General features: G+C 42.8%; 1 protein-coding gene across 1 annotated transcript in view; it reads left to right on the top strand.

Annotated features, from left to right (window-relative positions):
- The window catches only part of LOC144689960 (regulator of G-protein signaling 17-like), an 81,359-nt gene extending 73,112 nt beyond the window's left edge, over window positions 1-8,247 (top strand). Inside the window, exons 4-5 of the mRNA XM_078557487.1 lie at window positions 5,423-5,660; window positions 7,488-8,247. Of these exons, the coding sequence (XP_078413613.1) occupies window positions 5,423-5,660; window positions 7,488-7,691 (442 nt within the window). The 3' untranslated portion in view covers window positions 7,692-8,247. The remainder of the gene's footprint in view (window positions 1-5,422; window positions 5,661-7,487) is intronic.
- The last annotated feature ends 9,062 nt before the right edge of the window (window positions 8,248-17,309 follow it).

Raw genomic sequence — 17,309 nt, 5'->3', positions numbered from 1 at the left:
GCAGTGTGTACCATTTACAAGATGCACTGCAGGAACTCACCAAGGCTTCTTTGACAGCACCTTCCAAACCCATGACCACTGCCATCTAGAAGGACAAGGGCAGCAGATACGTGGGAACACCACCACCTGGAAGTTCCCCTCCAAGTCACATACCATCTTGACTTGGAAATATATCACGGTTCCTTCACTGTCACTGGGTCAAAGTCCTGGAACTCCCTCTCTAACAACACTGTGGGTGTGCCAATACCACATGGGCTGCAGCAGTTCAAGAACGCAGCTCACCACTGCCTTCTCAAGGGTAATTAGGAATGTGAATAAATTATGGCCTAGCCAGCGACACCCACATCCCATGAATGAATAAAAAAAAAATCATGCTAGTGGATTAGAGAATGGCAAATGTGACACATTTATTCAAGCAAGAGTATAAGGACATTCCCAGTAACTACAGGCTGTTCAGTTTAACATCAGCAATGGGTGAGGGTATAGAAACAATAAGCCATGAAAATTTAACAGGAACTTGGAGAGGTTTGACTTCATTAAGGAGAGCCAGCATGGATTTGTAAAAGGCAGATTGTACCTGACTAACCTAATTGAATTTTTTGATGAAGTAAGAGAGAAGTTTGATGAAGCAAATGGATGTTGACTATGTGGACTTTAAGAAAGTGTTTGCCAAGGCCCCACATAAAAGGCTGGTTAACAAAACTGAGGCCTATGGAATAGTGGGGTCAGTGTTGGATAAACAATTGGCTTAAGGATGGTAAACAGTGAGTCATAGTAAATAGTTATTTTTCAGACTGGAGGATGATAAAAATGGTGTTCCCAAACTGACTGCAACAGGATACAGGTAGGCTAGCAAAAAAGGCAGACAAATGGCAAATGGAATTTAATACTGAGAAGTTTGAAGTAAGGCACTTTGGCAGAAGCGATAGGGAGAAGCAATATAGACTTAATGGCATGGCTGTAAAAAGTGTACAGGAACAGAGGGACCATGTGCATAGATTTCTGAAGGTGTCGGGACATTGAGATAATGGTTAACAAAGCACATGGGATCTTGGGCATCATAAACATGGATATTGAGTACAGCAACAGGGAAGCTGTGCTGTACCACAACTAGAGTATTGCGTCCAGTTCTGGTAACCACACTTAAGGAAGGATGTGATGGTCCTTGAGGGGGTGCAGAGGAGATTTACCAGAATGGTTCCAGGGATGAGGGATTTTAACTACAAGGTCAAGTTGGAGAAGTTAGGGCTGTTCTTCTTGAAGCAAAGGAGATTGAGGGGAGATTTGATAGAGGTGCACAAAATTATGACAGGTTTCAATAAGGTACAAAGAAAAGTCGTTCTCTTTAGCTGGTGGTAGAAGAACTAGGGGGACACAACTTTAAAGTTTTAGGCAAGAGACGCAGGGGGGGGATGTGAGGAAGGACTTTTTTTATGGAGCGAGTGGTAATGACCTGGAATTCGCTGCCTAAGAGGGTGGTGGAAGTGGGGATGATGAATGATTCCTAAAGGAAATTGTATGGAGGCTTGAGGGAAATAAACTTGCTGGGAATAGAGCCGGGGAGGGGGCTGACTGAGTCCATGCTGGCTCTCTGTAGAGCAATCCAGTGGGCTGAATGGCCTCCTTCTGTGCTATAATCACCACATGACTCTATAATCTGAGAGGAAGACAAAGTCAGGGTTTAACGCCTCATTGAAAATATGACACCTCTGACAGTGCAGCCCTCCTTCAGTTTGGCACTGGAGAGTCAGCTTGGGTTTGTGCTCCTGTCTCTGGAGTGGGGCTTGAATGCACACCTTCTGACTTGGGTGAGTGTGCTGTCAGAGTAGCCCTTTCACAAACATGGGGTTAATAATAGACAGGAAGTAACCCTTTGGTCCGACTCAGCCTGTCCCGCACAATTGTGTCACAGTACCTCGTGTGTCAGAGTATATATGTCCCCCCTACCCAAGGCCCATCCCACCACATGCTTGTCCACATACACATTACAAAAACTATGTGATCTCCGGCATGGGAGAGGCAAAAAAATGAACTGTTTTTAAAAAGAAAAGCCCAGGCCAATTTGAGGAAGAGTAAATATGGGAAGTTTTTTTCACAAGCATATTGAAGTGACTGAGCATCAAGTAGAACCAACCTTATTTTAAAGTGGAGAGTGTGTCCCATGTGCTCTTTGGCAGATGAGCCCTTTAACATTTTCCACTTTCCAGTGTGTTTCTGTCAGTTGAATTTAGTTCCCCATTGGGGAATTATCCTTCCAACAGTGGCAGTGTTGTTGAGTTGTGGAGCTATGTGCCTGTTTATAGACTTGTTTGTGTTCTGTACATGAGCACATCCCATCATTGTTTTTCGCTTGTCCACATACACATTACAAAAACAAGTATGTCGCTCAGTAAACAGGCGAGCCAGTCTGGCCAATCAAAGCAGCCTCACAGCAACAGCAACAGGGGTGATATAAAAAGAGGAAAGGGCCTGGGAGTAAAGCAAACCTGACAGTGCCTGAGGGAAAGAGGGACAGGTTAACGATTCAGGTTGTGATCCTTTGTCAGAACTGAGAGAGAAATGGAGACAAACGGCCTTACCCAGTTCATGAGAAAGAAGGAACGAGAGGATATCAACAGGTAAAAGTCACGTGTACCCAAATGCTAAATCTTTTTGCTGTTTTAAGATCTCGCACATTGTTTTCTAAATGCTCAGATCTTAAGATCTGCTACAAATCCTCCAGTTGCCAAGTTACCTGTCAAGCAATAATTTATCGTGCATTGGAATACATCACTTAGCCTGGCTATTGTGCATGTGTCAGCCTTCAACAAATTATAGCCAACGGAGGTGAGTTTCACAACCTGATCCCCAATTATCTCAGCTGGTAAGCAGACAGCTGGATGGACCCCATGAAGCTAAAAGACGAGGGAGACAGACTCCCTCAAGGAAAAGTCCTCTCATTGTTTCAAAGTGGAGTCTTTTTGTCATTTGTTGGCTGAGTGTGGGCAAGATAGGTATTTATTGTCCACCCCTCGATGCCCTGAGAAAGTGATGGTGGGCTTTCTCCTTGAATCCCTGAAGCCCTGTGATGCTGCTGCTCCCTCCACGGTGGTGGGTAGGGAGTTCCAGAATATTGATCTAAGGACAATGAGGGAATGGCCATGTACACTCAACTCAGGAGGGGAATTTAGAGGGGCACGTAAAGGCAGTGGTGCTGTTCTCGTCCTTCTTGGGAGTACAGGTCATGGGGCTGGGAGATGTTGGAAAAGTCAGTTTAGTGAGCTCTTTTCTATGGTACATACTACAGCTTAGAGTGAAAGGAGTGGACATGGAGTCTAGAGGCACTGACCAAATGGGCTGCTCTGTCTTGGTTGGTGTTGAGTTCTTGAGTGATTGCAGTGGTTACACCCATCCCGGCAAGCAGAGACCATTTATTTTCATACCTGACTTGACATGTGTACATGGCTTTGAGGGGTGAGGAGGGGATCCACTTGAGTACTTAACCTCTGCCTACTGTTGTACTCAAGGTGTTGATGTGACTGGTCCAAGTTAAGCTTCTGGCCACTGGTTTCACCCCCACCCCCAGGATGTTGACTCTGTATGATTTGATGGTGCCACTTAGTAGATATTCTGCCTCCTAAATCTCAACCATGTAAAACCAAATGAGCGTCTGTGCTGTATAAATCAGAGGGAGAAATGTTCTGCTTTGTATTTGTAGTGAAATTGTATACAGCATATGAAAAGCATGTTTGATTTTGTTCTAAATAGAGAAACCTTTGATCATAGTGCTGTGCGTCAGAACAAGCTCTCTTCTCAAAGGTTGAAGCAATGTATTCAAAAAGAGAGTGATGGATAAACCCCTAACAATACACCAATTACTCTGATGTCAAATTGTGGGCAAAATCTTAGAATTTGTAATAAGAGATAAAATGCATGAGTATGTAGAAATGCATCAGTTAACTAAGGGCAGTCAACATGCGTTTGTCAAATGCAAGCTGTGTTTGTCAAATAAAAATAGGAAGTGCTGGAAATACTCAGCAGGCTTGGAAGCATATGTGGAGAGAGAAAACTGGAGTTAATATTTCAGGTCTGTGATCTTTCACCAGAACTTTAATCAGTTGGTCACAGACCCAAAACAGCAACTCTGTTCCTCTCTCCACAGAGGCTGCTAGACCTGCTGTTTTTCTGAGTTCTAGCATCTGCTGTATTTTGCTTTTGTCTATGTTTGGCAAATGTCTTCGAAAGTTATTATGTGGCTGAACAGATAAAGAGTTAGGGTAGGTGCTTAGATTTTCAGAAGGTATTCAATAAGGTGCCTCATGAAAGGCTTTTAGATTGTATAAGGCAGTAGCAGCTTTGATAAAACATTGGTCATTGGATCAGAGATGAAGTGTTAGGGTAAATAACTGGCATGGACCACGCTAAGGCCACATTTGTTCTCTGCATCCACAGATGATCAGGGTTTGAGCACAGGGCACACAATCTCAACTTGTTGACAACACTAAGGTAGCAGATTGGACAAACAGCCACGAGATTTGTGAAAGACCCTTGGGAGATGTAAACAGGTTGGCAGAATGGGCAGGAAGATGGAAAATGCAAGTGTGAGATAATGCACTTTGGGAAGAAAAACAAGAAAGGGGTGTGTGTACTCGACAGGAAGTCACTGTTGGTGACTCCTGGGAGAGGTGGAGAGAGAGATCTAGGAGTGCAAATGCAGCATTCCCTGTGGTTTCTAATGCAAGTAGAGAAAGTATTTTTTAAAGGGTCTGCAGTGTGTTTGGTTTCGTTAATAGAGGCAAAAACATACGAGGGTAAAGAAGTAATGGTTAGTTAGGTAACAGGTAGAGTACTTTGTGCAGTTTTGGGAACCCAATGTGGAAAGGACAGAAGTTACAGAGAGAAAACAGTGAAGTTTTACTGGGATGATGCTAATGATGGGAAACTATAGCTCATCAGGAGAGACTTCAGAGCCTGGGACTATTTCCATTGACACAGAGAAGGCCTAGGAGAGATTTAATTGAGACTTTTAAAATAAGGAAGGGTCTTAATAGTGAATGTCAAAGACACCTCCTCACCCTTGGGCAGTCAGTGATGAGGCATTATCATGAAGGAAATGAGGTGAAAGTGTTTCTTTACAGGGCTGTTGTGGTATGAAACGCTTTGCCACAGGGTGTGTTCAAAGGAGAGATCATTGCATCTCTTGAGAGACAACTGGATCATTCCTTGAAACAGGAATATACAAGATTGTAGAAAGGGTGTTGGATTGATCTTGCAAAGAGCCAACACAGACATGATGGATCAAATGGCCTCTTTTGATGCTCTAGACCTCTATGGTTTACATAAGTAAGGATTTTAAGGCATTCCCAAGTTCAATCTTTACGCTGGTAAATTTTAGCGGGAGTGGATCGATTTACCAAACCATTTGTTTCCTTTTATTAACTAGCAATCCTCTGCCCTCAATGGAGGAAATCACATCCTGGACTCAGGGTTTCGACAAGGTGATGAGGACTGAAGCCGGCAGGAATGTTTTCCGTGAGTTTCTGCGGACGGAGTACAGTGAGGAGAACATGCTCTTTTGGCTAGCATGTGAAGACTTCAAAAAGGAAAAGAACACGAAGGTGGTTGCAGAAAGAGCAAGGACAATATACGAAGATTACATTTCAATACTGTCTCCAAGAGAGGTGAGAGAATTTCTGCAGGCAAACACAAGACTAAGGCACTCAGATAACGTTAGAGATTGTGCTATTTCTTTTCCTTCTGATATATTCTATTTTGAAAGGAGAAGGTGAGTATAGGTAAGTACTGTCAATGATTAGTACCGTCAAAGATTAATACTATCAATAATTTCTGATGTCAATTAGTAATGTTACTGAGTTATACAGTTAGTGATTAAGATTTAGTATTGTCTATGATTAGTTATATTAATGGATACTATTGTTAATAATTGATTATATTAATGAGTACTCTCATTGGTTATAAATTTAATTGATAAATTAATTTTGATCTCTTTGTACCATGTGATTACAGTCAATAATTAGTACTGTAAAGGATTAGTATTTAAGTTTGTGCTGTGTATGATTAATACTGTCTATAATTAGTATTGCTGATGTTTAGTACTCTTGTTTGTATTACTGTCACAGATGTGAGTGCTATCTGTGGTTATTTTCTGCCTGGACTGTTAATGAGGAATATTGTCAGTGATACAAATATGAACAATTTCACAATAGTGCCAGTGATCAGGACCAACCATGACTAGCACAGCCTATGGTTAGCCCTGGGACTGTTAATAGCCAGGATTCCACCACTCCATCCCCCTCCCAGGGTTCGCCCTGCCAATGATAAGGCATAATCCATTGGCTATAGATGCGATACTGTTTTAGATTTTAATTTTGTAAACGCTTGCATGCCTGAACTTCCATGTTTTAGAAAACAAAGACTGGGTACATTGAGGCCAATTAAATTTGATCCCTTTAATTGCAGCACTCAAATACTGTAGTCAAGTTGGAGGTACACACACAACCACAAGTAAATGGAAGATGCTTTCTAAGTTGGTAATTGATAATAGTGAGCTTTGGCAGAACTTAGCATTAACAGTGCTGACCACTGACACCACTGGTCATTCATAACACTAGTATTGGCCATTAATAATACTGACCACCTGCTCTGTCAGCATTCACCATAACACTGACCACTGGCCATTCATAATACTGACCAGTCTTAGCAATTGCCATTCATACTGACTATGGGCTAATTATTAATACTGACCACTGATGGAACTGCCATACTGACCACTAGATTTTCATAGAACTGGACATTCATAATACTGACCAATGCGCATTCATTATATTGTCCATTCACAACACTTATCTTTCCTAACACTGCCGAAATGGATGACCATTGATATTAACCTTTCATGGTGCTGACAACAGACAGCAGTGATCATTGGCATGGTGTACTTTGCACTGTTGGCTATGGGGACAACTTGATGACATTGAATAGTAACATCATTGCCAATTTACACCACTAATGTAACTGACCATTAATAGCACTGGCCATTGGCCATGTCTTTTGATGACCATTAATGAGACTGGCCATTGTGGTTGGGACTGGATTGAGGCTTTCCTGATCTGAATGGCTCAATTTCATCGTTGGACACTGCTTTTAATAACTGGGCAATGGAGGGCGTTCGGGTCAAACAGTGACTGAGGCAGCAATGATCAGGCATAAATCAGCCTCACTTCTCAGCAGTGACTCAAGGCCTCTGCAGGGAAGCTCAAGTGTGTGATGAAAGTGATGCCTTTACTGATGAGTATTCAACCATCAGTTAGTGTCCACTTTCAACATACAGATCATCATGTCCTTTAGGACAGAGGCAATTATGAGAATGGCCGTGAAAGGGCTGAAATGAAGCATAAAGTCTGCATCAGATCAATGCTGAATAGCCTCGAGTGAGATTGTGTAATAATTAAATGTGCACTTCAGTTATTTTTTCTTTGTGCTATTTGCAGGTGAGTCTTGACTCTCGTGTGCGAGAAATAGTCAACAGGAACTTGATGAATCCATGCCCTCTTATGTTTGAGGACGCCCAGCTACAGATATACAGCCTAATGCACAGGGATTCCTTCCCTAGGTTCTTGAACTCTGAGCTGTACAAGTCTCTCATTGAAAAGCCTAAGATTTCCCCTGACACTAGCCCTGACACTGAAAGCTAATCTTGGACCTCCTAAAAGCACAAGGAAATGGAATAATGGAAATTTGAACACAGCTGCACACTCACACTTATACTTGCACACTCATGTTTTCACAATCTCAGTCACATACACACGTACATATGCAGTCACATATATGTGTACATGTACACAGTCATATACACATGTGCCCAAATATACACACAATTATACACACGTGAACATACTTGCATAATCATTCACTAACATACACACTTGCGTGCACACATGAAAGCACATTCACATTTGCATACACCTGTGCATTCTCAAACTGCACTTACAGATGCTGACACCTGTACATAAACACACCATCACACGTGTGCGCGCACACCAACATACACAAGTGCGGAAATAATAATGATTAAAGAGAAGGCAGTGTAAAACCCTGAAGCTTGCTTCCTGGAGATCCCGGATTAGCTTTATTCAGGGTGTAGTGACAAATTGAATATTGAGCTCACTTTTCAAAGAAGAAAAAAATATATATATATTATGAAACGATTGGAATAAAAGTTTTTGCTTACTGCGTCAGTTACAAACACACAAAAAAAACCCAAGAATGTTTGTTCAATTTACAGATATATAAGTGTTTTGTTATTTTGCCAAGATTTCCCTGCAGCAGCAGCAGCAAGATGCTAAGTTTGCCATTGTTAGAATAGGTAAATACTGTAGGGGCCTGCCAAGCCTCTGAAGGACCAAGCGTTGATCCAAGCTGACCCAGTGGACCAAAGAACATTTGGCCTGGTCTGAGTACCAAGGCGAGATTGTTCAGTGAAACTTTACCTCTGTGTTAGTGTGAGAGTGAACTCACGACTACAGCTCAAGAAGTAACGGAAAGCGCTTTGGGACTACCCAGGGTGTCTGCAGGCAGATTAGTTATGTCTTTATTTCTTTATGGCTGTCGGCAGGATCTCATGAATTTTAATAAGCACAAAACATTAAAATGCAGAATATTGTTTGGGGTTGGGGGGGGGAGAGGGCGTTGGATATTTTCAGCGTCAGTAATTCCGATCGTTTTAAGAAACGGGACCATATTTATTTACCTTGAAAGTGATTGCAAAATATGTCGATATTAGTGAGTAAAAACTCCGTCGCCCGGTTTGATTTTTACTAGAGTGAACGTTTGCATTTCTCTGACATTCCTCTATCCATCTCTCTAACACAGCCGCCAATCCCATTTAGCTTCGAATGAATCGTGACTCCGCTGTGACAGCCAATGAGATGGGGATGGGGAGGGGAGTAATTGTGGTTTCAATTTACTCTTCAACTACAGCAAAAAAAAAAGTCTCCAAACTCACGCCCAGAGCTACAGCAGTGAATGAGAGACAGTTTACACAGTGCAATCCCAAGTGATTTATAGCAGTTGTGGGCTCTTGGTGTAATTGGCAGGGGAATTGCCCCGTCATCTGCATTCGATACTGCCTTTATATTTTAAACGGGTCACTGAGAGGGAGGGAGGGGGGGGTGTTGTGCAGAGGATGATGATAAGATGCATTAAATCGCCACTGTCGCTAGCGGAGGTTTCTAGGGGAATTATTTTTGCTTGTTCGTTTCTTAAAACCTGTATGTAATTTTCACACTTTGTTATTTAAAAAAAAGTTTATAAGTAAAAAAAAAAAAATATATATATATATCACAAAACAAAAACAGAATTACCTGGAAAAACTCAGCAGGTCTGGCAGCATCGGTGGAGAAGAAATCAGTTGACGTTTCGAGTCCTCACGACCCTTCTGCAGAACTGAGTATAGTTAGGATATATATATATATATATATCTTGGGCAGAGAGGGTATGGGGTGGAGAGGAGTTCTCTCAGTTTGGTCTCACGGAAGGAACCTTGCCTTGTTTAGCTTTGTTGCCAGTGTGTAACACAGTACTCTGTGTTTACAGAGTGGGAAGGGGTCGGCCAGTGTGGAGGTTGCAAACTCTACTCTGGCCACTGCTGTAAACTTGTGAAATTTAATTCGGTAAATCTCGTCATCTTTGGACCCTAAAAAGCCGTCGGTTTGACATTTTAACTAAAGCTAAACCGGTCGTGCGGGAAAAACCCCCACCAAATTCCTCTTCCCCGCTGAAATAAGACACTGCGGAAGCTGGAGAAATCGGAAATAAAAACAGAAAATGCTGGAAAAAGCTCAGCAGGTCTGACAGCGTCTGTGGAGGGAGAAACAAGAGTTAACGTTTCGAGTCTGAAGAAGGATCACACTGTTTCTCCCTCCACAGATGCTGCCAGACCTGCTGAGATTTTCCAACATTTTCTGTTTTTATTCCTCTTCCCTGATTTGGGAGGTGTCAGCTGTGGCTCAGTTCATAGCACCCTCGCCTTTGAATCAGAGGGTTGTGGGTTCATGTCCCACTCCTGGAAACCAAGAACTGTGATTGTACTCGAAAGAGTTGCAATCTGTGACTGTTGATAACTTGAAAGAGTTTCCCTGATTTGGTTTACACGTCACTCCACTGGGTAGCTGACTATTACTAAGGCAAGGGTGATAAATACCAGCCTATCAGTGTCAGCCACATCCCCCATGTCATTTATTTAATGAGGCCCGTTTAACAATTGCGTTTGAGGATAGTGTGCATGAACATAGCTGCCGCATATACTGCGCACTGAACCTCACAGATCAACCGATGGGAGATGTGACTTTGGTTGCAATGTCTGAAAGGACATAAACAGGAAGTATGACTTAACATTCGAGATTAAAATAAATAGGGCGGCCTCAATTTGGATTTCAACTGGTAGCTGATTAGGCCACAACTGGAGTACTGTGTGCAGTTCTGGTCACCACATTATAGGAAGGATGTGATTGCACTGGAGAGGGTGCAGAGGATATTTACTGGGATGTTGCCTGGGCTGGAGGGTCTGAGCTGTGAGGAAAGATTGGATAGGCTGGGGTTGTTTTCCTTGGAGCAACGGAGGTTGAGAGGGGACCCAATAGAGGTGTATATGATTATGAGGGGCATAGAAAGGGTGGATAGGAAGGCACTTTTTCCATTAGTAGAGGGGTCAATAACCAGGGGGCATAGATTTAAGGTAAAAGGTAGAAGGCTAAGAGGGGAGTTGAGGGGAAACTTTTTCACCCTGAGGGTGGTGGAAGTCTGGAACTCTCTGCCTGAAAGGATGGTTGAATCAGAAACTCTCATAACATTTAAGAAGTATTTAGATATTCACTTGCATTGCCATAGCCTCCAGGGCTATGGGCAAAGCGCTGGAAAATGGGATTAGTGTAGTCAGATCTTTGTTGACTAGTGCAGACACGATGGGCTGAATGGCCTCTTTCCATGCTGTAAACCTCTCTGAGTCTATGAGCTTTAGGGGTCATTTGAATATTGAACTCTTGGAGCAAGTCTGGTCCAACTGTGTCCTCCTCCAACCCGATATTTATAGAGAAACTCCAAACATTTTTGATTCAAAAGTATTTACAAATAAACAAAATATTAAATATAAAGAAGATTGTGTTTAAAACAAAGAAAACATAATTCTGATTTTGACATATTTATTTTTGATTCATAGGGAAAGGGGCCTGTGGTCTGCAAACGGGTTGGTATTACAGCTGAGGCTGCAGTGACCTCTTGGGGTCAGAGATAGTTTGTAGGAGAGGGGAGGTGGGTAGCTGATTGGTGACTTTTTGTTAATATTTGAAGGTCCCCTCACCGCTTTGTTGGACTTATTGCCTCTGAAGGCTTCTTCGTTGTGTCATTTCCTACTGAACTACTTGATGTGAGAGCGTGTAAACATTTTTAATGAATGTGAGAAGGACAAAGGGAAAGCAAGTGTCGCGGGTGGGTGTGGGGGTGGAGGGGGAGGGGAATACAGCCTCCTTTATTTAAAGGGACAGCGCAGTCTCACTTTGCATGCCTTCTAAGAATTGTCAATGCTTATTTTGTACAATTGGGACTGCGCGAACCTATGTTGCAGTGTCTTTTGAGAGAGTGAGATAGAAATAGTGTCAAAGTCCATGCCAATTGAAAGCTGTCTGAAAAATACAATGTTGGTGAAAAGTAACTTAGAATGATATTTAATTTAAAACAAGTTCTTGCTTAAGAAAAGAGTTGAGAGAAAGGAAAAGAAAAGAAGATTGTTGATGGGAGAATCCCTTTTTTCTTGAAGGAATGGTTGGTATTAACCTGACATTGAAGGGAAGGTTAGCAATAACCCCTTAAAGGAGAAGGTAACACTTGGTCATTCCAGCCCATGGTGGCATTCTTAAAGAGGAATGCGTCTCAGCATCAATTGGGTCACTAATGGGCTCTTAAAGGGGTCAGTACTCCTGGGATCAGTACTGGAAATTATGGTATGGTAAAGGTGAAAGTAATTCTCACGGCCACCACTGTCACTGATGGATTCTTAAAGGGGGAAGCTAGCTCTGGAGAGCAAATAGAGCCACTTAAAGGGTAAAGTAACTTTAGGGATCAGTGCTAAGTGGACTCCTTCTGGATCTTAAACTACAGTAGAACTCTTACCTATCTTAACAGGCAGAGTCCCTTCTGTCTCCAGTAAATCAACAGGCAACAGCCAGAATACAGCTAGAGTTGTGACATGTCTACGGTGGGGGAGGGGGTTGTCTATTTCTTATTTTAACACTAAAGTGGCAGAAATTAAATGGATATTTGCCGGTTCAGACACAATCCATGTGTTTTCAGCATCTTGCCCTTTCCCTTGCTGACCACAGGAGCTGCCAGTAAAGTCACCAACTCTCATTCCTGGAGGTTTGACCACATAAACTCCTGCTTTCAAACACCCCGCCCGGTAAAATAGCCTCCCATGCACCCACCAGCCACATTCCCCCCCGCCCCACCCCCACACTCCCACACCCATCTCAAATATTATTAAAGGAAAATGATCAGAGAAAATTAAAAATGCATTGTTTTGGAGATTAACCCTGTCCTCCAGCACAATCCTGGAGGGTTAATTAGCAGACAGGGTGAGACACAGGCCTCGACCTTTTTAGTTACAGCTATCCGAAGGTGGACAGCAACACAAATACACCAGATCTCCTAATGCGTGTGTGTATTTTCACAAGAACTAGGGGCGCTATTCAGCCCCTCGGGCCTGCTCCATCATTCAGTAAAATCGTGGCTGAAAGTTCTGCACCATGCCTACTTTCCAAGCTGAAATGCATCCTCGTGCACTGGATGAATAATGATAATATCCCCGCATGATGAATAATGATATATCCCACACGATGAATAATGGTGTATCCCACATGATCCTCAAACCATCCCAATGCTGGGGTTGTTTCAGGTGGCTGCCACCCCTGTGCGTTGAACCACCTTGGGACAAGAATACTGAAGCTTTCTCCCTTGAACGTCTCTCACCAGAAGCGTTCCTGGCGAATAGCAGCTCTGCATCTCCTCCCTTGGCATGGGCAGTGGCAGAGTGGTTATGCTGCTGCACCACTAATAATACAGGGACATTAGGTCAGCAGAGGGATTTAAATCCAGTGAGGATTGAATATAAGAGCAGGGAGGTTATGCTAGAACTGTATAAAATGCTGGTTTGGCCACAACTGGAGTACTGCGTGTAGTTCTGGTCACCACATTATCGGAAGGATGTGGTTGCACTGGAGGGGGTGCAGAGATTTATCAGGATGCTGCCTGGGCTGGAGGTTCTGAGCTATGAGGAAAGATTGGATAGGTTGGGGTTGTTTTCCTTGGAGCAGCGAAGGTTGAGAGGGGACCTGATAGAGATGTATATGATTATGAGAGACATAGATAGGGTGGATAGGAAGGCACTTTTTCCATTAGTTGAAGGGTCAAAATTCAGGGGGCATAGATTTAAGGTAAGAGGTGGAAGGCTAAGAGGGGAATTGAGGAGAAATCTTTTCACCCAGAGGGTGGTGGGAGTCTGGAACTCACTGCCTGAAAGGGTGGTCGAATCAGAAACTCTCATAATGTTTAAGAAGTATTTAGATATTCACTTGCATTGCCATAGCCTCCAGGGGTATGAGCCACGTGCTGGAAAATGAGATTAGTGTAGTCAGATCTTTGTTGTCTTGCGTGGATACGATGGGCCGAATGGCCACCTTCTGTGCTGAAAACATCTATGAGCCTATGAAACACTGAATGATCCGGATTCAAAGAGGGGCAGGATGCAAGGCGTAATCTGGAAGCTGGGAGAGAAGTAGGGAAATCAGGAGTAATCCAGAGTTAAAAGCCCTGCTTTTAAGTCAAAGCAAAATCCAATTGGATGCTGAGGAGAACAGCGGACCCCACCCCACACTGATCACCCTTAACATTGGCAGTGGGAGCCCTGGGCAACATTAATACCTGGGCCTCAATGCATGCTTGACCCAGACAGACTAAATCACTATCTGCCTCTGGGGGTCGAGGGAAATCTCCCGCTGGATGTTAAATGGGCGTGGGGGGTTCTAAACTGTTCCCTGGTAGTGTGCAGAACACAGAAATGGAGCAGTAATCCAGGGTCACACAAAATGAAGATTGACGGCTCGAAAAATTCCCTGAAAATGACTTCTCAACTCCCATTCTGCCGAGGCGAGGAAAACAAACCCAAAATCAAGTAACCTGTGTAGCTGGTCTGACTGGATGAGGTTGACTCTGGGAAAATTCTACTGAAATAGCTCTGTCTTTATTTCTGTGTAAATAGGAACTCGCTGCTTCAGTTATCCTTCATGAATTGCCCATCACTACGTTGCTGTGCCTATATTTAATCCGACCATCTTTTCCGCCTCTCTCTGTTAGATTTGCGTTTTTGAACAGAATCATACACTTTATTTATAAGCAACAACTCTTGTGTATATATAGATTGTAAATGTGATATATATATATGGTTAAAATCTGAAATCACAGTTCGTTTGTGTCACTGAATCCACTTTAAGAGAATAAAGTAGCATGTCACTTTTTGTAATAGTTTTTCTAACTCCTCCAAGGAATTCAGGAAGCACGATTTTAAAAGGGCTATTTCTCATTTCCCTATGCAAAGATGTGTTGCCGTGGTGATGTCTGATGATGTACAATTTCAGGAACCGTACAGACACTATTAAAGAAATGTTTAGAGTTTACACAAGAGAGGCTGATGGGCCTCTCAAAGTTAATACTGTATTTCCACCAAGGTGATTGTGAGTTTTCGAAGTAATGATTTTCATATACCACACACACACACACACACATATATATATATAAATAGGAGAGAAAACATTAAATATATGTTTGAAAGAAACCTTCGCTAAAATATTATTGTGTTTTAAAGGGGGACAATAATATTGATCTCCTGTTACAGAAAATGTGACAAAACAATTTGTTAAATGCAATTCTCTGCTCCTATTTGAATAACTCGATATGTTTCACAGAGGGAACGAGTTAAAAATATTTGAAGTTGGAGGTGGGGTTCGAGGAGCCGGGAAGAGGAAGGGCGGATTTTAGTCCATAAATTTGGGGTTTCTCCTGACGAGGGTTGTTCAAGGTGCTCTGTTTTTTTTTCCTTTTGAAAAGGAGTTTCCTATTCTCATGGCTCGAGTTCTGGGAGTGAACCTTCAATTCGCCTCTCTGTTCAGGTTAAGACACTGGCCACCATACTCGTGCTCGGGTCTGCGGAGGCCTGGCTGCAAAAGACGATGGGGTGGCTTTCTCTGTTTGACTTCTCCTCCACCACCACTTCCAGCTGCCCCTCTCCACACTCTTTCCCCTTATGTAGGGGGAATCACTGAGTTTAGCTGTGATAAAAACAGAAAATGCTGGTAAATCTCAGCAGGCCTGACAGCATCTGTGGAGAGGGAAACAGAGTTAACGTTTCGAGTCCGTGTGACTCTTCTTCAGAGCTAAAGAGAGGTAGAAATGTGATTAAGTTTATACTGTTTAAGGGATGCAGAGCAGGTGAAGCTGGATAGAAGGTCAACGACAGGTGGGGGCTAAGGAGAGATTGACAAAGGTGTCATGGGCACACAACAAATGGAGTGTTAATGGCAGTGGTAAGGGCTAAAGAAGGTGTTATTTCTCTCTCCACAGATGCTGTCAGACCTTGCTGAGTTTTTCTAGCATTTTCTGTTTTTATTTCAGATTTCCGGCATCCACAGTATTTTGCTTTTATTTGAGTTTAGCTGTGATCCTGCCTACAGTTGAAAATAGGTTATAGGATAGATGCAAGAATAGTGATTAGTCAAAAAAAGCTTGGATGTAAAGGTCTGTGAATTATTCGAGGTATTGAGACTAACAATGGGAGAGAGTCCACAGGTGTGAGTTTTAGGTAAGTGGGGATTAAGGAGAAAGGTGTCTCTGTGTTGAGTGTGAAGAGGGAGGGGGGTCTGCCATGTAAAAAGATTGCTGAAAAAAGAGACATGTTGTCAAAGCTTTTCACCTAGCACTCATCAGGACAGGCACAAGAATGCCGAATTTCAAAGGGAACAACAATTTATGAGAAAAGGGTGCTAATTGGCAAGTCAAATTTGACTGGTCAAGACCACATGGTTCATCTTACAGTACCCATATGGTACATCTTACCATAGCGACATAGTACATCGTACAGTGCCCACATGGTACATCTTATATGGCCCTTGTTACATCTTGCAGTGCACATGTTACATCTTAGTACTCACAAGTTACAACTTATATTGCCTATTTGTTACATCTTACAGTGTCCAATGTTATAATTTAGTGTCCACATGTTACATCCTACAGTGCCAATATGGTACATCGTACAGTGCCCAGATATTACATCTTACATCTTAGTGCCTGTGTTACATCTTACAGTGCCCATTTGGAACATCTTACACTGCCCAGAAATTAACAAGTTACATTGCCTGCATGGTACATCTTACAGTGCCCACATGGTACATTTTACAATATCAATATGGTACATTGTACAGAACCCAGATGGTACATCTTACAGTGCCCAAATGTTACAAGTAACAGTGCCCACATGTTCCATCTTACAGTGCCCACGCTACACCTTACAGTGTCCTTGTTACATCTTACAGTGCCCAATGTTACAAGTTACTGTGCCCACATGTTCCATCTTACAGTGCCCACATCTTACACCTTACAGTGCCCACATGGTACATCTTACAGCGCCTTCCAGGTACATCATCTTTGATCAAAATAGAAGCCACTGATTTCATGCCAACATGTTTAATTGTCCATTAATAATAGTGCATGGTGCAATTTCAGCTCCTCTGTAGACTTCTGTTCATTGAGAAGCTCGGGGGGAGAGTCAGAGTCCATGGCATAAGTGGGATGGACAGCTGAAAATGCCAGGGTACAATCAGGAAGTAGTTGAGGCAAGCTGGGGCTTGGAAAGGGCGGGGTGTGTGGGGTGGGGAGTGGGATCGTGGAAAGCCAGTGAGCCAGGAAGGTGAGTTCCACAGATTTGACTTCCAAAGGATAGGAGTTACAGCAGGAGATGACTCTCGGGTTTCAATACAAGCTGGAGGAAGATTGGAGATCTTGATGTAGGTGTTTGGGGTGGAGTGGAAACACAGTGTAAAGTATCCCTCCAGTAAAAGAAGACCAAAAAAGAAAGTAGGAATTTCATAATTTATTGCTTCACCCTCCCTTCCTGCTCCCATCTCTCCTGACATTTTGGATCTTGCCCTACAAAGAGAGAGGGACCCTACAGAGAAACCCTGAAAACAAGATTTGAATGCAGACAGGTTGTC

Source organism: Cetorhinus maximus, chromosome 14, assembly GCF_964194155.1.
Source record: "Cetorhinus maximus chromosome 14, sCetMax3.hap1.1, whole genome shotgun sequence".
Classification (NCBI taxonomy): domain Eukaryota; kingdom Metazoa; phylum Chordata; class Chondrichthyes; order Lamniformes; family Cetorhinidae; genus Cetorhinus; species Cetorhinus maximus.
This window is presented reverse-complemented; position numbering and strand designations above follow the sequence as displayed.